At 41.0% G+C, this 18,932-nt stretch overlaps 1 protein-coding gene across 1 annotated transcript in view; it reads left to right on the forward strand.

Annotated features, from left to right (window-relative positions):
- Nucleotides 1-295: 295 nt before the first annotated feature.
- The window catches only part of PDLIM4 (PDZ and LIM domain 4), a 71,118-nt gene continuing 52,481 nt past the window's right edge, over nt 296-18,932 (forward strand). Inside the window, exons 1-2 of the mRNA XM_060765233.2 lie at nt 296-594; nt 18,773-18,924. Of these exons, the coding sequence (XP_060621216.2) occupies nt 502-594; nt 18,773-18,924 (245 nt within the window). The 5' untranslated portion in view covers nt 296-501. The remainder of the gene's footprint in view (nt 595-18,772; nt 18,925-18,932) is intronic.

The raw sequence follows: 18,932 nt of genomic DNA on the forward strand, positions 1-18,932 counted from the left end.
GATGGCCCTTCAACCCCTAACAGCCTGAGGCCCCTTCCTTTTCTCTTCTCAGCCGCTTAAGCAAAAAAAGGAGAAAAGGAAGGGGGCTGAGGAGGCTGTTAGGAATGGTGGAGTTGAAAACACTTTTAGGGGGGATCCCCAAGTTGGTCCATGCCTGCTTCCTAACCTCCTTCCCGGCCAGGAGGGCCACGGAGGAGTTGCCCGTCCGCCCTCTCTCCCTCCTTCCTTTCCTCCCGGCCCTGAGCGCGAGGGGCCCGCCTTTCCCTCCTCCTCCTCCTCCTCCTCCTCTCCTTCTCTCCCTCTCTCTCTGCCTCTGAGGGGGAACCGAGAGAGACAGAGAGAGAGAGAGACGTCAGGCCGGACCGGAGATTCGCAGGCGCTTTAAGTGGATTAGAAAGCGGCCGAGTTGGGGAGAGGCGAGCAGAGGAGGAGGAGGAAGAGGAGGAAGCGCACAGCCCCCGCTTGGCGGACCCCCTCCAGCCCCCTTTCCCTGGCCCCGCCATGCCGCAGACGGTGGTCCTGCGCGGCCCCTCGCCTTGGGGGTTCCGCCTGGTCGGGGGAAAGGACTTCAGCGCCCCGCTCACCATCTCCAGGGTAAGGGTAAGGGCAGGGCGCGCGCCCATCCCAACACCGCGGCGTGGGGAGGGAGGGAGGGGGGCGCGAGGGGAGCCACCCCCTCCCTCTCCCCACCTGGCTCTCCCTCTCCCCCTCCGCCTGGGCCAACCTGGGGTCCCTTTGCCCGGCAGGCCAGGAGGAGGCGACTTGTTGCGCGCCTCACGTTCAACTGTCTGGGAGTCTCTGCAGAGAGGGGTGGCCAAAGGCGGGAGGGCTGCTGCCTGAATTGGTTGCCACCCTCAAAGGCAGTGCCCCTCAACCTTCCGAATGCCGCGACCACAGAGTAGTTGCCCAGGGTGACCCCCAACCATAAAGTTAGTTTTGTTGCTACTCCAGAACTGTAATGTTGCTCCTGTTGTGAATCGTCATGTAAATATCGGATATGCAAGCATTCACTGGACACAATTTGGCACAAGCACCCGATACGCCCAACTTTGAATACTTGTGGGGTTAGGAGAGGGGGGGGACTGATTTTGTCATTTGGGAGTTGTAGTTGCTGGGATTTCTAGCTCACCTACAAAGGAAGAGCATTCTGAACTCCACCAGCGATGGAATTGAACCAAACTTGGCACACAGATCTCCCATGACCAACAGAAAATGCTGGAAAGGTTTGATGGGCATTAACCTTGAGTTTAGGAGTTGTAGTTCACCTACATCCAAAGAGTACTATGGACTCAAATAATGATGGATCTGGACCAAACTTGGCATGGATACTCAATATGCCCAAATGTGAGCACTGGTGGAGTTTGGGGAAAATAGACTTTGACATTGTGGCGTTGTAGTTGCTGGGATTTACAGTTCACCGACAATCAAAGAGCATTCTGAACCTCACCAACGATAGAATTGGGCCAAACTTCCCACACAGAACCCCATGACCAACAGAAAATACTGTGTTTTGTGATGGTCTTTGGCGACCCCTCTGACACCCTCTCGTGACCTCTCCCAGGGGTCCCGACCCCCAGGTTGAGAAACTCTGCTCAAAAGGCAGGGGTCTGTTGAGGGGGGCGGTTCTCCTCTCCCTCTTTTTCTCTCCCTTTCTCACACACAGTGGCCAGGAGAGTTCAAACTAGAGTTCTGCCTCCCTCTCCCTTTCTCTCTCTCTCTCTCTCTCTCTCTCTGTCGACTTGGAAGGCACAATGGGAGAAGCACCAGCCCGCTGCCGCCCTCAGGGATTGGCCTGAACTAAACCGGGTAGTTACTGATTTGTTTGGAGCCCGGCCTGGAAACGAGTAGCTTTCAAAAAACCGAAAGACGCGTTGCTGCGCGGCTGGGAAAGAGCGGGTTATAGTTTAACCGCGCACTGGGTTCTTTTATAGGCTCAATGAAATCCGCTCAGGGAGGCGGTGGAGCTGAACAGTTTGCTTAAAACCCGCAGAGAAACGGGGGGGGGGGGGGGGGGGGGGGCTCCACACAGCCCTATATCCCAGAATAACAAGGCAGGAAATCCCACATTATCTGAGTCCTACCCAGTCCAATGCAGATATTGAGGGGTTTTCTGCCTTGATATTCTGGGATACAGGGCAATGTGGAAGGGCCCTGGGTTTTGGTATTTGGGAGAACTCTGGGAAGAAGGCGTTTCATGGTCTGCGGTTCTCCCAGGAATGTCTCTCAAGGAACTAATGGGATTATAAAGGAACCACTTTATACTCTCTAATAGCTGTGTCTCTTTCTTTGGAAGCAATTTTGATATATACTGTGAGAGATGTGATAGCGTTAAGTGTGGGTCTGCATTTGCCAGGGACTGCTGACCACAGTGGCAGTGATGCAACCCCAGTGCTAGAAGCACAGGCTGCTGTGTTTAAGCAGTCTCAACACTGGAGGACTTCTGGGAAACACATTTGCAATCCAACTGTACAGTTATTAAGAAAACATATGGTTATCTTAATATCAATAACAAGTGAAATGAAATGTTTGTAATAAATGAATAAGTAATGTGTAAATACCCTAAAGGCACCAGTTCTGGGATGATCTAGGGTCCCCCCTGGTTAGTGCTTGAATGAGAGACCATCAGAGAATACCAGGTGTCATACTACTTCATCACACTAGAGAATGAATCCACTTAAAATCTGGTTTCTGCCTCCTGCAGAATTCTGGGGTTTGTAGTTTAGTGAGGCTGTTAAAGGCTCCTCCCTGAACTACAAACCCCAGAATTCTGCAGGAGGCAGAAACCAGATTTAAAGTGGACGCATTCTCTAGTGTGATCCATGATTCAAAGGAAGGGACTGGCAAAACCAACTCAGAATAGTCTTTGAAATTTATGAGATCATCATCAGAAATTCCGCCTAAACATTTGAAAGAACTTTCTGATGGTAAGAGCTGTTTGGCAATGAAATATGCTACCTCAGAGGGTGGTGGAGCCAGGGGTGGCTCAACCCATTAAGCATTTGCAGTATAGTTCATTTTGCCCAGGGGCACTCTTGAGGCGCTCTTGGGGGAAAATAGACCTTGACATATGCGAGTTGTAGTTACTGGGATGTATAGTTCACCTAAAATCAAAGAGCATTCTGAACTCCACCAATGATGGAATCGAACCAAAAATGGCACACAAAACTCCCACGAGAAACAGAAAATATGTATCAGTGATTGGTTGGGTGGGGGCGCCAAAATACTGTTTGCTTACCATTGAAAATTACCTAGAGCCGCCTCTGGGTGGAGCCTCCCTCTCTGGAGATTTTAAAGCAGAGACTGGATGGCCATCTGTCAGGAGTGCATTGATTTTGTGTTCCTGCATGACAGAATGACACTGGACTGAATGGCCCTTATGGTTTCTTCCAACTCTATGATTCTATCAATCTACAAGGGGCTTGAATCAGATACACTAATGACCATAATATTTTATTTCCTGAAAGGTTACAAAGAAAGCATGACTCTGTTTTGGTGAAAGTAGAAATGAGCGTAAGTGATAACGTATTTTAATATTTTCTGCTGCCCTGGACGTGGAACAATGGCTTCAAACTACAGGAAAGGAGATTCCACCTGAACATTAGGAAGAACTTCCTGACTGTGGGAGCTGTTCAGGAGTGGAACTCTCTGCCCCCGCACTGGAGTGTGTTGGGGGCTCCTCCTTTGGCGGCGTTTAAACAGAGGCTGGATGGCCATCTGTCAGGGGTGCTTTGAATGCGATTTTCCTGCTTCTTGGCAGGGGGTTGGACTGGATGGTCCACGAGGTTTCTTCCAACTCTGATTCTATAATTTTGCTGATGAAAACTTATCTGGTTCTGTACACCTGACACTAAACAGCCAAGACTTCTTATGTTCTTATGCCAAAAGGTCTCACATTTAGTGAGGCTGGTACAGTTCTTGCATACGTTTTTAGTATTCTGATATACTTCAGAGTTTCTGCCCTGAAAACCTTCTTTATATCTGATAATGAAAGTTTGCTAGGCATGAGAGCTCTGGATTGACTCAGTGAAAATGGTACTAAATTACAGGGAAATCTTCCGTGCATGGCATGCACTCTCTCTCTCTCCAGTACCTCAGATGTGGATACAGATACACTTGTGTTTCATTAAATAAGCAAGCATGCCATAGGACCATACTTAGCAAAAGAACTGAGCCAGCTGCTTCCAGGAGGAGTCTGACAACTGGCAATATGTCTTTCTCTCTGGGAATTTTTGAAATGCTTACTTCAAAAGATGGAGTTTCCTGTAATGGGGAGCACATATTTAGATACTAGGGAACATCTGTGAATGTTTTCATGAAATCACACCATGACTGCAGCTTTATACACACTTGAAAGTAGATCCTATTGAGCATTGTTAGACTTAGCTCTAAGTAAACATGCTTGGTGTATAAATATAAATGTCAAATCAAAACACTGCAAATATTTTCAAGGTTTGAAATGTAATATGTACAAATAGAGCTGCCTGTAAAAGTGTAGTTTCCCCTTTCCCCTTCCAGCTTCTCATTCCCATCCATTCTACTCACACACCATTCATTTACCACTTTCTTATATACACAAGATAAGGGACCAACGAGGCTCAACGGGAGCAGCTGTGTTTACCCACCTGCATCACCCTTTGAACTATAAAACAGGAAACAAACACCATGTCAGGTCTGTATTTTGCATGGAAAGACAAGAATGGATAAGAGCAGCAAAAGTCCATCTTATTTTGCAGCATTGTTATTTAATATGATTCCCCCTTCTTTTCCTGGCTCTCTCTAGAAGCCAGTTTTGGGTGGCATCCTTGAATATGCCTGCATGAAAGAGGCAGCCAGTTGAAACAGAACATATAGATTTTGATGGGAAATAATTTTTCCTGGGAAAAGGGACAAAAGCTGCAGCTATAACCAGCAACATCTGACTGCAAACCTCATAAAAAGTATTATATAAATAACAGCAACACCATTTGTATTGCCAGATCAAAGCATGAGTTCACTATTCTGTTTCCAACAAAAGCCAACCAGACACACTTGAAATCCAATAGCTGATGTAAAGACAATAACTGTCTCCTATTGGTTGGCCGGAGCTTCAGCCTATGAACATAGAATTTCAGTTAAGCTTTCCATTAAGCTGTCACCGTCTTTGGTAGCTGTTTATATCTTGAGCTGGGATATTACAGGAAGATAATGACCACTGAGCATAGTTTCATTTATCATGGCAACCATGTGTACATTCCTAAGCATGCCTGCTTGAGACAAGCAAGACCAGTGCTGAAATGAAGAGCACAGCAGACAATTCTGCTGGGTTGCACATTTACAGTGCTAGGAAAAAATTCATGAAGGAGCCTGTTCAAATAGAAGCATAAAGTACAAACCAGCTTCTCAAAGTTTGAAATAACTCCCATTAGCCACCGTGATTTATCATAAAGTTTCCATTTGCTGGGGTCCACAGTGCTGGGAGGAAGTAAATTATACCCTTAAAAACAGCAAAAGCTGATGCCAGTACACTTGGAACAAAGAGGTACAAAGGTCAGAAGACAAGTTATATTCCAGGTCACCATAGTTTCAAAATGGGTGACCCGCTCTATTAATCAGTTGATCACCAAGGCCTGGCAAATCATCCATCCTAAGCATCTTCTAGCATGGAGGAAATACTCCTTTGGGAATTTAGGAAGGTTGCAGCCTTGCATTACTGAGTAGCTAAATAAGTCATCCTCCTTCGCTTGTAGTGTATGGACAATACGGATAGGCCTTGACATCTGCTGTAACACTTAATAATCTAGTTTTATCAATTGCACCCTCAAAACAAATTTTGTTGTGATTTTATTGGTTTCAATTTGCAGGGTCCAGAGTAAACTTTACTAGCAAATAATCTTTCAAAGTGCACACAAAAAGGTTTTAAATATGAAAGTGACAGTATTTCTCTTTCTATGAGAAAGAAAATAAGTCAAGATTTCTAACATAGCAAAAAAAGGGTGTTGCTATGATTATTCTGGAAAGACCAAGCAAACGACATACGATAACCTGGATGGCAACATTTCAGCATGAGACCAGATTCTCCCTGTAGCAATACTTTTGAAACCCTTTTTTGTTTTGTCTGTAACTGAAGTTTTAGCAATAGGATTGGGAACAGATCTGAGCACACTGTGTGCTTACACACTCCTTAATACAAAACTTGTATCATGGTGTAGTAATTTAACTCCACCATGAAACTACCCTATGGCTGTAGATCTGGACACGCATTCATGGAAGCAAGTATCATTAAAGCCCAAGGAGTTTATGTAGACATATATATGGGGACTGTAAATGCTTAAAGTTATTCTTTTCCTTCAAGGAAGTCTTATGAGAGTTTCCCTGTTTGATTTTTCATTCAGTATTAAAGTAATAATTTAGAATGGGCATTTAAAAACAAAATCAAGTCTATTTTGGCATAAAAATACCAAACTTTGTACACTTAAGGAGCTATCAATCATGATTCTGTTATACTTGGATAGTTCCATTTTGTTTTGTATTATGAATTTATTTCATCATTTGATGTATAAGAGAACGGATCTTCTTTGTCTTTTTGATAAGAAAAGTTTGTGAACTTTGGGTACTTCAATATCTTAAAGGCCTGAGCTTTTTTTCCTTCCCCTTTGAAGTTAAATGGACAACATGCTTTGTTTATATTACTTTCATAGCCATTTGTACTTGAGATAGATATGTTAATGGTTCATAAAGCTGTCACAGAGTTTTCAAGGAGAAACAGCTGTTAAAAGGTGTTTTCTCATATGTAGCCTTACTCTGTAACTGTGCAGAACAATCCACTGCAGTAAATGGAAATTACAGCTGAAATCGTAAAAGAAAATGATAAAAACAGACAAACTTGCAATTTCTTTACAGTATTTTAGTTTTAAAATTTAGTGTGAATATATTTAGCTATAAAGCTATTTAATGTAGATTTTTTAAAAGTCTCATTGTTTTATGAGGCAGTGAATAATTCAGATACTATAGTGGCAGGTAACAAATATATGGCAACGCACCTAAATATATTAAAGGCACCAGATCCCATCTGATCTTGGAAGCTAAGCAAGGTCAGTCCACACTTAGTTTCCTTGGATGGGAGACCATCAACAAATGCTAGGTGTTGTCGGCTGAATTTCAAAGGAAGGAACTGACAAAACCACCTCTGAATATCTCCTGCCTTAGAAAACCCAATGAAATTCATGAGATTGCCATAAGTCAGCACACACACACTCACACACAGAGAGACTGATGAGGAGTGAGTAAAATACAGACATTGTTAAGTAAGCACATAATAGATGAGCCAGTGGAAAGCAATTGGCATTTTGACATCAATGCATTCTGTTTATTTTAGATTCTTTACTCCCCTTGCTACCTTTTGATCTTGAGGGAATTTCTTTGCTTCAGAGAAATATCAGATAGTTACTTAAATCAGTTCTCTGGCATCTTTCAATTCAATCCCACAGATAACTTAATCTTGCAATGTACAGTGATCCTTATTTTCAGGTAGGTGTTCATAAGGGGACATTCCAAGTTTGTGTCATGTTGGTGGAGATTAGGAGTGGTTGTCTTCAAAATTCATATTGCCTTTTCACATAATTAAAGCTGCCTGTGTAATATTGTTCTGATTAATGAAATCTAAAAGGGAAGAGATTAAACATTTTATTGTAATTCAGACTTAGGTTTCAATTTATATAGTCTTTAAAAGTTATACTTCCTTCCATCAACAAATTATGTTCTTATGGTTGTTTACAGTGCTAGAGATGTAAGCTATATATGATATGAAGTCACTTGTCCACCCACAGGTTTTACAGCTTTTTTAAAAAAAATGGATTTGTAAATCAATGTGATTATAAATAAATTTCACACAAATCAACCTAACACTGAAAGAAAGAAAGAAATACACACACACACACAAACACACCTGTAACTATAAAGACAGTAACTGAATAACTCTATCACATATGCAGCACTTTAAAAATATGGGAACATGTGCCAAAGGTTTTTAGTATTATAAAATGTTACAGTCATATATTTCCATACCAATATAGTTTGTGAGTGTAAATTAAAAGCAGGGAAGGAGATGGTCAAAGATATGAACCTGTGGAAAAATTCTCAACAATATGTTTTGAACGTTGACACAGCTTGGAAAATTTCAAACATCAGTATTATGAAGATGCATTAACCAATTCATTGCTACAGTTTGCATTACATGAATAACATGGCTGAAAGAAATGTTGTGGGTGTTGTTTAGGGGTATGTGATGGCATGCCCGAGCTCTTGGGAAAACTATATTGTCTTGCTTTACTAGGGAGCTATCTATATACCTACTGTTAAGATTAAGACCCCTAGCAGACAGAGGAACTTTGAGGCAAGGTGAAAAGATAACCAAGTGAGTTTACTGAAACAAGATATATAACTCCACCCAGGACTATCATAAGATAACTTAATACATTACAAAGGGAGATGTTGCTGGTTGCCGTTATCTTTCTGGAAACTAATGCCTCTGATGCAAAGTGATAGATTACACATTGTTTCTTATAAACTGTCTTAATCTTCTTTCCTGTGAAGCTTAGGCTGGTCAAAAGCTTCTGTTGTCCTTCAGACTGCTGGTATAAAAATACTGCTAAATGTAGCAGGTGCTGAGAATGCCTGTTTGGATTGCTTCGGCCTAGGATTTCCAGACAATGTCCCAAGCCTCTAGTGACTGTAGAAAAAAGGAGGAGTCCAGCAAGAGAGTTCTAATACAGGGAAATGGAATAGACCAACTATGACTGGCCTCTGGGGGAGTTTAAGCTCCACCCAAAAACTAATACAAGGGAAGGCATATAAACAGGGGAAACTAAAGCAGAGAGAGGAGAAGGCAGAGCCAAGACTTCATAGGGGAAACTAAAGCAGAGGAGAAAGCAGAGCCAAGACTTCATAGGGTATTCATTTGTGATCATGTATTTTAGTCATGATAGAACCCATATCCTTTCAAATAATGTGCATTGCCTGTTTACATTCATTTTAAACGTGTTAGCTTTGAATATGTGCTATTGTGCCTTACAGTGTCTGTGGAAGCAGAATGCTTTTTGTTTGGAAATAAACCTATTGTATAAATTAAGCAGTATGAAGAAAATAATAGTGTAGCCGGAGTTGTAGATGATTAGGTCCTATATTATCGCATTGCAGTAACAGGAATGTGGATATACTGAAACCACTATCATTTAATAATGTGGGGTATGACCATCCCCCTTTTGTCATATTTGAAAGACACAGCAAGCCCACTGTGTATCCTAATTCACACATGACACTAAACTATGATTACCAAGGACTGTATGTGTATGGCCCTTTAATTTGTGTGCTTCTCCCTTCTTGTTCCCCAGGGTGGTCACAAGGGTGAGGTCAAAAGTATCAATTTCTGTTTTTAACTAACCACAGTTCATTATGTCAGAATCCTGAATTGTAGTTAGTGTTGTTGGAATTTGGCTCATATCAATCAAACTGTTGTTAGCACTAAACACAGTGTAACCTAATTCAAACATAATGACATGCTATTTATTGTTGAAAATAGAAACCAATGCTTCCAGTCTCCTCTTCCTGGAGACACAGAGAAGGGAAAGGGATAGGCCCGTGGTTCTCAGCCTGTGGGTCCCCAGGTGTCTTGGCCTACATCTCCCAGAAATCCCAGCCAGCTTAATAGCTGTTAGGGTTTCTGGGAGTTGAAGGCCAAAACATCTGGGGACCCACAGGTTGAGAACCACTGGGATAGGCTTTGCATAAATCTAAGGCAGTGCTTCTCAACCTTCCTAATGCCATAACCCTTTAATACAATTTCTCATGTTGTGGTGACCCCCAGCCACAAAATTTTTTTCATTGCTATTTTATAACTAATTTTACTACTGTTATGAATCGTAATGCAACTATCTGATATACAGAATACATTTTCATTCACTGGACAAAATTTGGCACAAATACCGAATACGCCCACATTTGAATACTGGTGGGTTGGGGGGGGGGGGTGTGATTTTATCATTTGGGAGTTGTAGTTGCTGGGATTTATAGTTCACCTACAATCAAAGAGCATTCTAAACCCCACCAACAATGGAATTGGACCAAACTTCCCACACAGAACTCCCATGATCAACAGAAAATACTGGAAGGGTTCAGTGAGCATTGACCTTGGGTTTTGGAGTTGTAGTTCACCTACATCCATAGAGCACTGTGGACTCCAGACAATGATGGATCTAGACCAAACTTGGCATGAATACTCAATATTCCCAAATTTGAACACTGGTGGAATTTGGGGAAAATAGACCTTGACATTTTGGAGTTGTAGTTGCTGGGATTTATAGTTTACCTACAATCAAAGAGCATTCTGAACCCCACAAACAATAGAATTGGGCTAAACCTCCCACACAGAATCCCCATTACTAACAGAAAATACTGTGTTTTCTGATGTTCTTTGGTGACCCCTCTGACACACCCCTCGTGACCCCCCCCCCCCAAGGAGCCTGACCCCCAGGTTGAGAAACATGGATCTAAGGGGTTTTTTTCTTTCCTTTTTTACTAGTGCTAGCTCATTAATGTTTAATTATGTGATGCAGCATGAATGGAGTTTCTAACCAAAGAATGTGTATTAGAAGGTGTTATTTTCTCTGCGTAACAGTAATTGGATCCTGCCTTTTGGTGAAATACCTTTATGTGTGAAAACAAATGATTTCAATAAATTGGATGCCCTGACCATTCAGGACAGGAAATCAGGTAGAAGACATTATTCATGTTGTCCCCTACATTCAAGATATGACATTGATACTTGAGAAAGTAAATTCTCACACCCTAAACATTTGCAGTCTTTCTTAGTGTAGTTACACAAACACAAAATCTATCCTAATGGCTGGGATTTACAGCACTTTCACAATGTTGGTGTAATGACGTCAGTGTTTTTGAAACCATGTTGGAGCTATTGTTCTCCTGACACAGGTGCTCATGGTTACTGTGGAAATGCATGTAAACAGCAAGGTGCATATTCTGAACCTTTTAAAAAGCAGCCTGTTTTGTCATTTAGCAGAATAAATGAAAACCTTTTGGAATAGAAATCCTGATGAGGCTAATATATTTTCTCTGGAATATATGAAAGGGCAACAAGATCAGGTTGTCAGTTCATAATAGCCATATTTGGTAAGACAGGGTTGTGCTTGAAATAAATAAATGTAATAACCTGGTAATCAGATCAGTCCCGCTGTTATGCATATAGCTACTTAAACAAAACAATAATGGTTGAAAAATGGGTCACTGGCTGTATTAAACTTTTTGTTGTGCAAGAGAGGAAGTTAATTGTAGAAACTGCACTAACACTAGATTAACATAACACCTAACAGCCTGGTATAAAATACCTAAGGAATGTCAATATGCTTATATTTTTTGATGTATACGTGTGTGTGTGTGTGTGTGTGTGTGTGTGTGTGTTTTGTGATGAAAGTTCCTAGTAATGTAAGGCTTCTCTTGTTGATTAGGAAATGAGGTAGAAGATTTTCTTAATTAAATTAGGCATAGACATTAGCTTTATTTGTTGGACTAGAATGCATATTTCCGTCTTTTCACATTTAAATGCTGTCATTGAATCCAGCAGGATGAAGATACATTTAAAAATACAATTAGCAAACAAATTAACTCAATGGAATTTAAGACTTCACACAGTCATGACACCTGGCTTTGGCCCCTTCTGAAAAATAGCATGAAAGCAGCACTTCAATCAGCATAATTTCCTTACAGAGTGGTGTTGCAGTAAGGCTATTGTGAAGCATTACAGTGGTGGCTCTAGGCCACCCTGTGCCAAACAAAGTGGCCTCAGCCACCGGGTAAGATCAGTGAGATTCACCCATATAGGAGCCAACATGTAGGATCCACTAATATAGGAAGTGACCCTCCATTAGCAAAGAAGCAACTTTGCTAATGACTCCTCAACCCAGGGCTGCTCCTCGGTCCTGGACAGAGATTGGTGAGAGATTGGGACTTTTACTTCTTCGGAGTATAATTCTCAGGCTTGCCTAGGCAGTAGATAACTTTTTCATATCTAACATTATGGAAGTTGTGTAGATTCCATGAACTCTTGTACTTCCTTCTCTCTCTGCCTCCACATCCCCACTTCCAATTTTCGGCACAAAATATACATCTTAATTTCATGATGATGAGAGTGCCTCAGTCCATGTTTGACTAGTTTGAAGAAACTCACCATGATGATGTCCCATCTCATTTGTACGCTTAGGCATTGCTTGAGGAGAAAAGATAAATGATGTTGCTAATCTTGGAATTGCCTCATAATTCCTATGATCATCATCAGAGTAAGGAACTACTAGTTCCAGCTCAGGAAAGGCTTCTCTTTCTTCTGCCAGTTCAAAACCAAAGTGAGCTCATAAAGAGACAGAGAAGCCAAATGAGCTATTGGAGGAAGCACAGTTGGATCATTAGGTAATAGAGCTAGCAATAATCACTGGAAATGATTTTTTTTTTTTAGTTCGTGTGTCATTTATAAATGATAGAAGTCCACCGATTTTGACAAAATATGATTCTAGGTTACATTCTGTATTTTACAGGGAAATAGTAGAATTCTTTTTTAAAAAAACAAACAATAAAAACAAAAACAAATGAATTAGTATGGAAGCCGGTACCATAGATAATGAGATTGTATCTGACTCATTTAAGACTAGTTCCTGGAGAAAGAAGAAAATAAAGTTAGCAAATAAGATGGAATGTTGGTAGGATGCCAACATCCTTCCAATGAAGTAAGCACGGGGCCTCACCGGGATGGTGCCGACGTCCCCATGTGATGGGGAAAGCATCACCAAGAGGGAGCTGTGCGCAGGGCAATAGATTCACCCCACTGCCCCTTTCTTTTCTCCCAGATGCCACGCTTCTCCTGGCCTTTATGATGAGTCGCCTAGTTGTTTAGTGATGAACATTCTTAAATGAACTCATCCCTGTTGGTTGCCTGTACTGGCCTGCTATGTGTCACATAATTTTCTTGTCATATGACACTAAGCGTTGTGATAAATTATCATACAGATAACTGGATATGGTAAGTAGCTGGTTTTCTCTTTCGGTCCCTTACCCCATTGGTCCCTATCCTTATAGGCCATTCCATGAACTCATGTACTTCCTTCTCTCACACATTCGCATTGTACCTATTTCATCAATTTTAAAAGGAATTGATGTGGTTGGGTTTTGTTTGTTTGCTAGTTTTTGTAATGCTATCAATTCCTACTACAGTGTGCACTTCGGATAAGTCAGTGGTTCACCAGCAGTATTTACTCCCCTTGGAAAACCACATTTTGGAGTATGGTTGAGAAAGGGGATCAATCATCCCCTTTCTTACTAGAACTGGATCACTTGCTTGGGTCCCAAGATGGTTTCCAAGATTGTCACTCTAAGTAGAAGCATAATCATTAAAGCCACCATTTCTTAACAGATATGCTAGTATTATAAGGCAAAAGCCTTCTGCATTTCCAAGCAACCAAAATACTAGGGTTGCGCACTTTGCATATAAAGCTAAAGTTCCTTGAGTATTTGAGGGTAGTGACCACTTTGACAGCACAGTTGGACAGCATACCTTAGAAGTTTCTAAATGCAATGTGGGGTGAATGGGGGAGCACAAACACAGAAAGTTAATGTCATAGCAGATTACAAGGGTTTGCCAGACAAACCCTGGGAGACTTTCAGGAAAACACACAAGAAGGTTTCTGTTCTTTAGGTGATGCAGCCAATACTGAAAGTCAAGGTCTTCCTGGAATACAAGCAAAGGAGTTAACAGCATGCTGAAGTTGGAACTAAATAAAGTGTCGGGACTGAACACAAGGCTTTGTCTGCCCTGGGTCCTTTATGGCAGAAACTTATGTATAAGCAACAAAGAACTAGTTAGAATACTGCCTGGTAACTCTTTCAGCCCTGAGATCCTGTGTTGAAAGTGGGAGTACCATTGTCTCTTAAACACGGCTGCTTTACTCAATTCTCTACAAAAACAGAATAGACCACTTTGAAGTTTGGAAAGTTTTTTTAGTCTAGACATAATAAACAGGTTGGAGCATCCAGATTGTCCTGTGCTGAGTCACGTCATCCATTATTGTGTACGAAGGCCAGCTGAAGTCCTCCTCTGAAAGATTTAAATACTTTCTCTTTGTTTCTTAAGGGAGTTAACTTGCATGAATGCCAAAGCAGCTCATCTGTTCTTTTCCAAAATAACTAGCAATAGCTGGTTGTGGTCAATATATTACCTATCAAACAATTCAGTCCTATATTATTTTAATAAAACCCAATGGCTCGATCTTGCTTAAAGGCAATCTTGCTTTGACACAATACCTCCACTCAAACAAACCGTGGGATAATTTTTTAACTTAAAACGTTTATTGAACCATTTGGGATTTATAAAGCAGTTTTCTCCAAGTGTTTCTTTACACAACAAGTATATAATTGCATTAAGCAACACTAGACGCATACTACATTGCAGTGTTTTGTTGAGGGTCTCCCTTTTCCATTCATATTTGGCATCTTCCCCATATGACAGCTACCATGACTATTTTTATCCTCCTTTCCAAGACTTCTGACTTATGGTGAATCTTTCTTGGCAGAACTTGATCAGAACAAGTTTGTCCTTGCCTTCCTTCCAGACGAAGAGAGTATGACTTGTCTAAGGTCACCCATGGATTTCCATGGCCAAGCAGGCATCTGAACTCTGGTCTCCCAGTGCCCCATTACTGATATATGAAGTAATCCTATTAGTGTGCCATGGTTTGGAGGACAGAACTGTGGTAGCCCACCATCATTTATGAATGTTAGTCAGATAGTTTACTAATCTACTGAACATGGAGAGAGGGACTTCATTGCATGTTTTGCTTTATCATATGATCATCCAGTTTGTTTCCCTAAAAAATCAAAAGCCTCGGCCAAGAGCCATGGATGGAGGAAGGCAGTGAAATCGCAAACCTCAGTGTGCATAGCAATACATAATGAGAGCTGTTGGGGCTCCTTGTAAAGCTTTACACCTGTGCTTTTCAACCTACGGGGCCCCAGATGTTTTGGCCTACAACTCCCAGAAATCCTAGCCACTTTACCAGCTGTTAGGATTTCTGGGAGTTGAAGGCCAAAACATCTGGGGACCCACAGGTTGAGAACCACTGCTTTGCACAGAAAAACAATATTTATTTATTTATTTCGGACATTTATATTCCATCCTATCTCGACCTCTGCAGAGGGACTCAGCGCGGCTGACAAAAAAAGCATAAATATACATCTTAGATAAAAACAGTATAAAACATTATAAAAATATCATAAAAACAGGAAAACATAAGAACAATCACCAGAATTAAATCGTCGCCCTACACACAGTCCATTCAAGTCCATCAGAGTCCATTAAACCATAGCTCTATCATCATGTCGGTGTAGTCCACAAAGGCCTGATCCCACAGCCAGGATTTCACCTTTTTCCGGGAGGTCAGGAGGAAAGGAGTGGGTCTGGTTTCACTTAGAAGGGAATTCCATAGCCGAGGGGCCACCACAGAGAAGGCCCTGTCTCTTGTCCCCACCAACCACAATTGCGATGGTGGGTCGATAGCAAACAGGGCCTCCCCCCAAAAGACAAGCTACTTAAGAGCCCCCACTCAGACAATTCTTTTTTATTATTGAAAATTGTCCAATACATAGATGTTATACAGTGATAATAAACACATAGAATGAGGAAAGTTCTGTCCTTTCTGATTCATATTTATCAGTATGCCCTTATTTGCATGAAAAGAAATATCAGCGGACATAGTGGTTCTTTTAACAGAGCTGCTCATCCCTTGAGAAATGGAATCATCATTGCAACAAAAATTATCTCTTAAAGCAACAGGCATCATTAACCAAAACATGAGAGGACCCTCTCATTAGATAACTTCATCTTGGTTTATCTTCTTATGACAGTGTGTGGAAACAAGAACAGATGCTCTGAATAGATGTTGACGAAACTAGTCAGTAACATTTGGATTAAATTCTGTACACATTTATTGGCCATTGATCTCATATTACATCATTATAAACAGGGGGTTGTGATTATAAGGAAACAATTGTTTCATTTTGTAAAGTAACATCTTTCTTTTTCTCTTTTAAGTCAAATTACAGATGTTACCAGGATGTGTCATTAGCTTTCCTCAAAGGGAGTTACAAGTTTTGCAAGATTTTTGGCATTAATACAAAAACAGTGGGGGGAGAGTTGGAGCTCCAGGGATTTAATGAACAGTGCGATATTTCATGCATGACTGAGAAGTGACAGGTAATTTGAACATCAGTCAGGGAAAGCTGCTGGGAAAGATAACACCTCTGCAGGAAGCTATTAGAGCAGTTGCTACAGTGTTGACTGCTCCTTTTAATTGTATGTAGAAATTTCTCATTTGCTCCTTGATTTTAAGGAACTGATCCCAACTATGTTATGAAATGGTGAAACCTGGAAATCAAAACTGAGGCTTTCCAAGGTCAAAGTGCCTTTACAGCCGAACTTTGATCTAAAACAGTGACTCTTAAACATTGGGCCTCCAATTTTTTTCTATTTCAGTCCCCCAAATTGGCCTCTAGAAGCTGAAGTATAAAATCCTAAGTCCCAAAGGTTTGAGAACAACTGGGCTAAAGGACTGGGATTAATTTGGTTTTGTCATAGGATGCATCTACGCTGTAGAATTAACGCCACTTTGCAATGACTCAGTGCTATGGAATCCTGGGATTTGTAGTTTGAGGAGGCACGAGCACTCTTCGGCAGAGGAAGCTAAAGTTCTCACAGAACTACAACTTTGGTGATTCCATAATATTGCCAATTAAAGTGGTATCAACCTGCTTTAATTCAACAGTGCAGTTATCAAAGATATCACTGCTGGATCAACAGCCTGCAAACTGTAATCAGGAAATATAAAAACATTTCGAACATTTGTACACTGTTCATCTGAATGCTGGGTGCACAGGATTAGGGAGGCCAGTTTATCATCTCCCTGGTAGCACATCCCTGTCCCAGTCTAAAACTATTGGTTACCAGAATTCTGTGGGAGTTATTCAACCAGCCCTGGAGTTGCGTGTGGGCAAGAGAGTACAAATAAATACTACGCTGGCAGAAGTTTGTCTGCCCAGCACCAGAGACCATATTAGTCACTGGGGAATGAGGATGCATTGTATGAATCTTAATCCGTTCAACTCCACTGCCTGAATAAAGAGGGACACTCACTCCCCACAGGGTTGGGAAGTTTCCTTGTGCATTTGACAGGAAGGGAGAAGAAATGTTGAATGAAAAATGTGATAAGTCACTCTGGAAAAAATAAATACTGCATTATTCTACTTGCTCTCTTCTCCCACGCCCCCTCCATAAACTCATTTACTGAAAGATTGTGAAATGATTATACCATACTACTTATTATTTCAGTAGGCAAGTTCTAAAGCTCAAAATCAAGATTTATGTGGAAACATTGGACCTATGCACAGTATTGTAATCATATACATTCAGCCCTCCACATTCACTGGGATTGGGACACAGGGCTCCTGTGAAAGCAAAACACTATGAATAAAATTGCTATTTTTGTGTCTTTTGTCTATTGTAATTATGTAAATCTCAATAAAAATATTTTAATTACTTTTTTTAAAAACCCGAGACAACGCATTTCTAGGCCTTCCAACTTCCATTGCAAGTTGACCACAGAGTCATGCTGGAGGACCTAGAAATTCCTAGAAAGGAAGTTTTAATCAAATGTGTAAATAATCAAATCCACAAATTTCAAAACCACAAATGCAGAGGGACAACTATTCTTTGCCCCTTCCTTGATCATGGGCAAACCCTCTCAGATCCATCCTGTAATCTTCTGGGTTTCTGGCATCCTTTGCTTTACTCTACTGAAACCTTTACAGAAAACTTAGGTTTTGACAGCTAGAATGGATTTGAGGCATCTTCTTAAAATTGGGTAGAAGATGAAGAGAAAACAGATATATAATATTTTTATGCGTGTCAGTTTTTTATTTTTTATTTTTATTTTACTTGCATAAGAGCATTATTTCCCTAGGGTGAATTTCAGAATGGGTACCTTTGGATAATGAGAGTCCTTGTTCTTATTTACTTTTGATACATGTATTGCAAATATAAAGAAAAAGAAAAAAAATCACCTCATCTGTCATATGAAACTCTAAACCTGTGCCGCCAGAACAATAGTAGTCTGACTTTGTCAATTCTGCTCTGATAAACATGCCCAATACACTGACATCACCAAATGCAGCAAAGCACCTTAGTACTTAACTATTTTACATTGAAGTGTGACACATTGAGAATCTAGATTCCAAATAGTTTTATGTAGGATTGTGCACCAAGTTTCAAATCTACTGCTAGCTTCTAACCCCCAAAATGAATGGTTTAAGCCAAGACAGTTATGAGAGATGTTCATATTATTGGCAGCACTTTTCAAAGAAAGAGATAACCCCATGCACCTGAACTCTTATGCGCTGGAGAGCAACCTAAATGAGCCAACAGTTTTCTTGGTGAAATGTAGATGTTGACAATCTCTGTTCCAAGGTCTTGGCTCATAGGATCTTTAAAAAACAGAATGTTTCTAATAACTGCTTTACTTCATTGTCTCCCCCAAACCAGAAAAGTATAATAGTGAAGTCACTTCTCACTGATGGGTTTTTTCCATGAACAGATCTTGTGAGGAGGAAATAATCCAAGTCTCTCACTAGTAAAATATTATCCAGTTACTTACTTTCTTCTTCTTCTCTCTCTCTCTCTTTCTTGCAGATTAATCCTGGAAGTAAAGCTGCTCTTGCCAACCTTTGCCCAGGTGATGTCATTCTGTCAATTAATGGAGAGAGCACAGAAAATATGACACATTTAGAAGCACAAAACAAGATCAAGGCTTGTCTGGATCAGTTAACACTTTCTGTAAACAGGTAACTAA

The sequence above is a fragment of the Anolis sagrei genome, chromosome 2 (assembly GCF_037176765.1).
Source record: "Anolis sagrei isolate rAnoSag1 chromosome 2, rAnoSag1.mat, whole genome shotgun sequence".
Lineage (NCBI taxonomy): Eukaryota > Metazoa > Chordata > Lepidosauria > Squamata > Dactyloidae > Anolis > Anolis sagrei.